The sequence below is a fragment of the Agrilus planipennis genome, unplaced genomic scaffold (genome assembly GCF_000699045.2).
Source record: "Agrilus planipennis isolate EAB-ADULT unplaced genomic scaffold, Apla_2.0 scaffold44, whole genome shotgun sequence".
Lineage (NCBI taxonomy): Eukaryota > Metazoa > Arthropoda > Insecta > Coleoptera > Buprestidae > Agrilus > Agrilus planipennis.
Genome location: NW_020438939.1, coordinates 918,936 through 927,768, shown reverse-complemented (window position 1 = coordinate 927,768; position 8,833 = coordinate 918,936). Strand labels below are relative to the sequence as shown.

Below are 8,833 nucleotides of genomic sequence, written 5' to 3'. Positions count from 1 at the left end.
AAACGCACTGTTAAGACAGCAGGTAAAAGTTGGTCTGTGTTCTGTCGGAGCTGCCTGCGACGCGCTGATGAGATCCAAAAATATCGAAATCGCGATCCGCGTCTGGCAGTTGCGACAGAATACAAACCACTTCGGATTATTTTATTTTTTCTTCTATTACTCTTTCTAACTCGACCATAACTGCTTGCATGTTAAGAGAGGGAAGTTAGGGAAGTTTGACTGTATTCTGTTAAATGTGAATTAATTACTGTTATTTTTTTACTGCTGAACTATTTTAAATATATATACTTGGCAACTCGCATACAATGTGGTACAATAAATAAATCGTTTTGTCACCTGTAAAAACACTCCTATCCGTTTAACAGGTGTAATGATTAGTAATCTTTTGTTTGACGTCCGAAATCTCGTGTTATAAACGAGTCAATAAATAAAATTTGAACAGGATTGTAAACTGACAATTGCGTCCTTATCACATTTCCCGTCCGTCCTCGTTAATAAATCCTTGGCTAATTCGAAAAACGATTTCTTTCATCTCTGCACGTTCATGACCAGTACAACTGGTTTGGTAGCGACCCCGTTTAATTTTTTAAAATAGAAAATACGAACAGAATTTCTTTTAATAACCTCGAATACAAATTTGCTTGCACTAAGAATAATGGGGCATGCCAAGAAGACTAGAAATAGGAGAAAAACTTCTACCCGAAGCAAATCAAAATGTACTTAAGGATGTTTGGGAGGTATGTCAGAATGCTACGAGACAAATAAAAATTTGCAAGAACGTTCCTCATTCAATTCTAAAACTCCTGTGAAAATTACAAATCGATTCACTAAACCGTTAGAAAGTTATTGAAATTTTAAAAAATTGTAATTTTACACGTCATTTTATGGAGATTCGTTAACCGAACAGATTAAATTTATTTTTATTAACAGAAAAAAAGCTACCAGAAATTTCAAACTTTTATAATAAGTAACTTGAACTCTGGAGAATCACTTTAGCGTAAGGTTATTCAAATTCACTAAATGGTTATCGAGGAAAAAATGAAAAATTAGCTGAAAATCTCGTTTTTACTTGATAATATAATGATAATATTTATAATTGTCTGAAATAAATGCAATTTTAAAGTTTTAATTATTATTTAAACATATTAAAAAGTTTTACGCTCATTATTAATAGAGATTGAAACTAAATATTTTTTTGTTTCGAAGTTGAAATCAAGGCATATTCACTGCCAAAAGTCAGTTAAAAATTTTCCATATTATTCGTTATTTCTTATTTTATTCAAAGTTTTTGGTCAAATTCCAAATTTTCTCTCAAACCGTATACTTTTTTTTAGTATAGATAGTATTTATTTACCTCATGATATGCTGCAAAACCTAATTAATCACGAATTTATAACTTTATGTACTCTTGTCTCCGATTGTACCTCCCAAACATCCTTAAAGCAAATCTTTGTAGTTTCTGTTCCTATCTCCAGTCTTTTTGGAGCCTTCCTAAACCACTCTTTCAAAAGCTGATACTTTGCCTTTTGTCTCATTTTTAATCATGTTACATATACATAATTGTACTATTTAAATTAGTTTTTTCTATTGTTTACAACGCCATCAACATCTACAAAAATGTAAATGATTTTTCTTCATTGTTTCAGGGACTCCAATAAATCGGTTACCAATAATGGCCAAATCAGTATTGGATTTGTACGAATTGTACAATTTGGTTATAGCTAGAGGGGGACTGGTAGATGTGATAAACAAGAAATTGTGGCAGGAAATAATCAAAGGACTACACTTACCATCCTCTATTACGTCAGCTGCTTTTACGTTAAGGACACAGTATGTTTCATTAAGTTTTAATTATATATTTTTCAACGTAACAGGCGGGCTGAAAAGTTGGTAGGCTAGCTTAGAAAAAAATATTTTTTTGATAGATTTGATTTTATTATTCAATATAGTTCCCTTCGAGGGCGATACAACGATTATAGCGGTCATACAATTTTTCGATACCATTTTTATAATACGATTTGTCTCAAAATAGGCTTCAGTTTCGCGTTTACCTCTTCATCGGCGCGAAATTTCTGTCTTGAGGTCTGAAAATAGAAAAAAGTCGCTGGGGGCCAGATCTGGAGAGTACGGTGGATGCGGAAGCAATTCGAAGCCCAATTCATGGAATTTTTCCATCGATTTCATTGATTTGTGACACGGTGCATTGTCTTGATGAAACAGCACTTTCTTTTTTAAACAACAAAAGTTCTTTCACTAAAAATGCTATAACTCAGATACTAATAGTGGAACAGCTGTCAAATTTATACACCTGTCTTTTGAAGGTTAGGGCTAACAAAAATTATATGGATTTGATACTAGTAGAGTCATATATGGGTCAGCCTATGAATTTTTCAGCCCGCTCTTGTATATTTGTCTAAAGAAATGAGTATAAAAACTAACTGATTATTGATTTGAAAGTTCTGAATTCGATTTTTGCAACAAATTGATCTTAATATCAAATTTTGTAGAAAAATTAACTTTAATTTTGTGGATCGTTAAGATCCCTAATATATGTTTTACACCCATCCCTCCCCAAACATGCAACAGTAGGTATCAAAATTGATGAAGTGGGTACATAATTAAATACATATTTTTAAAAAGTTTGAATTAAAAAAAAATGGTGTTGAAGTGAAACTTCTTTGCCCACGGTAGGGTAAGTTCGTTTCATGCGAGTTGCTATGTAACGAAATGATGCTACGGATTTCCCCCGCTGTCTGTCCCTATGTATGCTTAGATTTTTAAAACTACGCAACGGATTTTGATGCGGTTTTTTTTAATAGATAGAGTAATTCAAGAGGAAGGTTTATATGTATAATACATGCATAATATAGTAGACAAACGATGATAATTTTAGAGGTTTGTAATGTGATGTCGTAAATAAACACATTTTTTGCACTTACATTGCAAACGTTGGCTGAACCCTACGAAATAAATCAAAATAATATACTACAGTATTGTACACCTTAAAAAGGTCTACAAAAAGGTCCGCGATGGTATATATATCTATCTTTTAGGTATAACACACAATAACCATTTTTTATCCTTTACTTTTTACGAGAAATAATGGCTTATTTACGAAGCGATTTTAAGAAATACAGCATTAATCCTTATCCAATTAAGTACTTTCAAAAACATTGTGCATTCAATATAGATCAATATGGCCCTTTACAGCATGTAATTTAAATGAATATTTTCGAAGATATTACAGACTTAAAATGCAGGGACATAGCGGTGCGGTGGTACCGGCCGGTTTGTATTGTCTAATGATAAAAAAGCTGTGATTGTTGTATATAAAGACATTCTATAGTATATTTACTATCAGCATTGCACCCGTGCGATGCACAGTGTACAAATAATACCATTAATCCAATTCCTTAACCCCTATCCCGGTATGTTTGTGTGTTTGAAGAAGTTTCACTTCAGTAGCGTGTTGTATAATTATACGTTGTATTTTTTTTTTAAATCCAGAATAGTAATTTTATCCCCCGTCCCTCTACTCATAAACATATAGCAGTATTTACATAGAATATTAAAAATAGACCTCGATCTTTTTAAGACAGTTCTGATCATTCAATTTACATTTTTCTTTTCTTTTTCTATTTAATAGTAAAAGTGTGTTTTATTTGATGATGACATTCCGGCATCGTCTCGAAATAAATTAAATCTATATCTATGTATGCGATATGTACGTGTGTATCTCATAAGCAGTTAATTTAACTCTGCCTGACAGATGACAGGTCGGTTTCTAGATAAATGATCAGTTCTATATTGAGCTCAAAGAATGGCTGGTTGAAGATTGCCATATAGACGCCGCTTTGAATCATTTCGAATTAATAATAGACTTTTAAATATAAAATAATGTTCTGCGTACATATATGTATTAAACTGCGCTCAAAAAAAATTTTCATAGATCCATCCTACCNTTATTTAAATATTTCACGATTCAATTATTATGCAATATGAAAAAGTATATATTCTATCAAATTTTATTGCTTTTTTATACCTGTCATTAACGACTACATAGGGGGTTCGTCAAATTTTTTCGGACTTTTCTTTTGGTTCGCGAGGACAAAAAGGTTGGGAAACCCTGCTTTAAACAACAAAACACACGTCTAGAAAAGAAAACTAAACAAAAGCATTTTCTCGTATGTTCCACTTCCTATTTTTCAAAATTTCCTCAATAGGGTCAGACCACTATCATCATCTCTCACCAATACAGCACATTTTTCTAGTGATCTTTATTCCTCACACTCACCTAACACATGCATTAGATATTCATCTTTTACATTTTCTATCTTCGTCTTTTGTCCATTACTTGTTTCATTCTCATTCATTTCCTACTCTAAATCTAGCTAAAATATTTATTTCTCTTCCTCCTCCTAAATATCTTGGCACTAGATCAGCCTGCCGATAATCCCGTAGCATATTTCTTAACCTTATCACGTGTTTCAACTCTGTTATTTTTTTCAAGTCTTACTATTTCCTCTAATCTCTTTTTAAAACAATTTTTCCCAACCTTCTCTTTCCCACTCATTTAACGGTTCCTGATTAATTTTTAAGTCTTTTTTCCTAATATTGGACTTATATGAAGGCATTTATACGAATTTTCGTATTTTTCAAACTATGCTTTCTTTGATGATTGCATGTAACGAAAAATCCTTATTCGATTCTCAATTTACCACTAGGGTATCCTGTTACAATAAGAACTAAAATGTATTAATCCCTTTTGAACAAAAACCACGCAATTAGGATACTATACGATGCATTTTCAAATCGGAAGCAGGAATTTCTAATTTTATAGGAATTTTAAAAGTTAGATTCAAGACTTAGGCGAAACGTTAACTGTTCAATTTAAAAACAGGGAAATAAAGAAATATAAGAGCAGTACATTGTTTAGCTCTCTGTTACAAAGTTAATTTTGACCTGTGACCTTTTTCTTATGGCAACTTTTACCGCGGGGAAACTAATAATAAATGCAACTATTTTAATTAATAAACATTTTAAAAAATTGTACTATATCACGCCTCTACATGCCTGTAAAATCCCATCGAAATCGATTCAATAGTTTCAAAAATTAGAGCATACAAAGAGGCAACAAAACTTTTAGGCTCATTTGAGTCTTAGAAGCATACGAGTAACCTTATTACATATATCTCAATTTTATTTATATACTTAGCTACAATATATACGTAGGTAGTTTTCGTATCCATGTTTTGTTGTTTAAGTATCTATTAAATACTTGAATGGCTATAGATTCTGTTTTTGTTTCGAAATATAAAAATAGGTCTCTTGCCACATTTAAGGGCCGCGGTTCTTTGAGCAATTTTATGTATGTATGTGCCTGAAACAAATGCAACCATAATGCGTTTCTTACGTTTGATGTCAAAGCCGCATTTCCGTTTTTTTTATTCTTTTCTGTTTTAGCTCCTACAAGAGAACTCAACAAATTAAGAATCACAGTAAAAAAAGCATCCACTATTTTTACAAATCCTAATAATCCAGACATTTTTTTCTTTTTTGTGGAACGATAAAAAAGTAAAATAACGAAATTGCGACGAGAGCATTTGCAATGCTCATGTTATAGCAAATGCATTCACCTTTTTTTCAAAAATAACTCCGTAATTAATCTTCACACATCAGACACAATTTCTTTTCAGTTTTTGCTCTTCAGAAGATAAAACCAGAAGCCCCACCATACGCTTTTAGTAATTGGTTGTGATGTTAAAGATCAATTTACACATATAGTGCCGTATTCATACCGCGGAACGGCAGGGGAACGGCATTAATGTGTGAAGATTTGTAGGATTGTTCTAATGCCGCAATCTTTGGATGGTGGTGGTTCGGATGTATGGTAATACCTGTATCTCCACTTGGTACCCATCATCATAAGGTCGTCAGTCTAAGACTGGTTGGACACGCACCTCCACTCATTCCTATCCTGAGATAATCTTCGCATTTCCCTAAAACTAGAACAACCAATATCCTTAACTATACCTCTACCCCTCCTAACTTCCTCTTCTGCCTCTAATATGTCTGTGACTAGACCTTCATGCCTGATACGGTAACCGACCAACCTATCTCGCCTATTTTTTATTGACTTCCGTAGAGTCCTCTGTTTTCTTATTCTTTCTAATACCTCTTTATTTCTAACCGTCTCTATCCACGGTATCCTCATCATTCGCCTGTAACACCACATTTGTCTGACAATGAATGGTATTTAAAGCACGACTCATCATAAGGTCATCAGTCCTAAGACTGGTTGGACACGTACCTCCACTCTTTCCTATCCTTAGCTAATCTTCGCATTTCCCTAAAACTAGAACAACCCACATGCTGAACTATTTGCGAACAATAATATAATCTAGGTCTGCCTCTACCCCTCCCAACTCCCGTTACTTCCCCTAATATGTTTCTGACTACACCTTCATGCCTGAGAAGGTGTCCTACTAACCTATCTCGCCTATTTCTTTTTGACTTCCATACAGTCCTCTATTCTCTTATTCTTTCTAATACTGCTTTATTTCTAACCTTCTTTATCGACGGTATCCTCGTCATTCGTCTATAACACCACAGTTCAAACGCTTCTAGCCTTTTCTTTTCCGCCGTGCCCACCGTCCATATTTCGCACCCATACAGCGCCGCTTTCCAAACATACACCTTTAACAACCTTTTTCGAATTTCTAAATTAACCGTTCGCGAGCATAGAAGTGACTTCTTTTTATTGAAAGCGACTCGAGCCTGCGCTATTTTCTACTTTATATCTCTTCTGCTCCTTCCGCCCTGACTTATCTGGCTTCCTAGATACCTAAAATCAGCCACTTTTTCTAATTTTTCTACTTTCCCTACTTCTTATTCTCTTGCATACCAGTATTTTTGTTTTAAATGAAAGATGTTCCTGATTTATTTGCTTCTGTAGCAAGACTGATAACTCTGTTATTTGCGAGGGATCCGAAACTTAATGAACGATTGGTTTATTACATGCAGAATTTTTATAAGCAAACTTAAGTATATGTACCTATATGATATTTTGTGGCATTGGTAGTGATATTTCTTCTAGGATACTGAAGTTTAATGAACACGTTTAAATAAATATTTTTCGAGCATTTCGGTTGGCCGTGGTCCAGCCAGCAAAGATGTTCAGTTGTTATGACGTATCATAAGATTTTCATTGCGCGACACATAGTAGTAGAAGTTTATAATCAAAATAAAATGGATTAGAAAAAATATTCACAGGTCTCGCGTGTACCACAATTATGCCAACTATTAATACATGCGTCATATTGATGTTTCTAATTCGGGTACGATTTATTAAAAGCTCTCTTACAGCAATTATTGACTCTAATTTTTAGACAGACTTGACGTGGTTTTTTTAGAGTACCTACATTTTCGCTGATCCGAGATCTTTGCAAACTTTTCTTTTAATTAAAAACATTTTAGAAATTTTTAGTAGAAAGGGAACGAATTAATTAGTTTTTGAAAATTCTAACACGACAAATGTCTAAAGTATTACATTCAACTACTTGTTGAAACTTTAATATAAACAAAAAGAAGAAACCAAAACATTGACTTGAATTGCAAAAAAACGAATTTTTTGAAACATTCTTCTTTTTATTTATATTATAAAATATATTCAATAAAACTCAACACAGTTTTTCCGTGTACCGTCGAACTTCTATAATTCGAAATGTTTTCTAACACGAATATGTTTTTGTTCCATTGTCTCCAAAAAAAACAGCAATTAGATTACGGATCATTAAGGTAGGAAAAGACAATACGAACGAAGTACTTTAAATTGTCTGTTTTCCAAACAAAAATTAATAAGTAAAGGAAATGCAGAAAGTTACTTCAACTCGAATTATCTCTAACTCAAACATAACTAGATTATGACTAGGAGGTTCTAGTTTTAGGGGTTTGATCATAATTTACCTAATCCTTCTGGTATTTGGAGTGTAAATTAATTTTTTAATAATAATAATATTATTTAATTTATTAACTTGTACATAAAATGCCAAATAGATGATACTCGCCCAATTAATTTACCATTCTTGTTTTTTTTGTTCTTCCTGTATTTAACCCGCCGACATTTGGTGAGACAAATTAATATGATTCTTACAAAAGTCAAGCAGGCGATCCGATATCGCTGTCCGGAATTTAAATAAGTTGGCTTTCGTCCAGTTTACCCCACGTTCTCATGAAGTGTATAAGAAGTACATCAGCGACTTTTCATTTTCTCAACTTTATATCTATGCCTACGCGCGTCCGTAATCAAAATAAGGCGGATCAGGAAAAGGCGGGCCATTAAAAATACTAAAGGATTTCGAACGAAAATAGCTCCACCACCGGGACCACCGCCTCCTCCAAGCCGCCTCCGCGACATACAGAAACAACTGATCCCCTCGTGTTCTGTCACAACACCGTAACCACCCGGTAGGCACGTTGTCTTAACACACAATACAACGGTTAGACCTTTGAAGTCCATTCACACGGAGAAAATGGATTTCTTTGAGCAGTTTGTCACTTTATAACCAGACTACGAATTGCGATAAAGCATCGTAATAAATTTTCAGATGCAAAAGTCTTCTATTACTAATCGTAAAATGTAGTAATACGTAATACGTAATCCTAAAATGTAGCATCGTGCTACAGATAGCGTTCACTGTGCCGTTTGTAGTATTTTCTGAAACGCACTGTTAAGACAGCAGGTAAAAGTTGGTCTGTGTTCTGTCGGAGCTGCCTGCGACGCGCTGATGAGATCCAAAAAGATCGAAATCGCGATCCGCGTCTGGCAGTTTCG

The 8,833-nt window shown here is 33.8% G+C and overlaps 1 protein-coding gene across 1 annotated transcript in view; it reads left to right on the top strand.

Annotated features, from left to right (window-relative positions):
- LOC108733464 (protein dead ringer-like) overlaps nucleotides 1-8,833 on the top strand; it is a 198,392-nt gene that overhangs the window by 180,730 nt on the left and 8,829 nt on the right. The window contains exon 5 of the mRNA XM_018464638.1: nucleotides 1,647-1,830. Within this exon, the coding sequence (XP_018320140.1) occupies nucleotides 1,647-1,830 (184 nt within the window). The remainder of the gene's footprint in view (nucleotides 1-1,646; nucleotides 1,831-8,833) is intronic.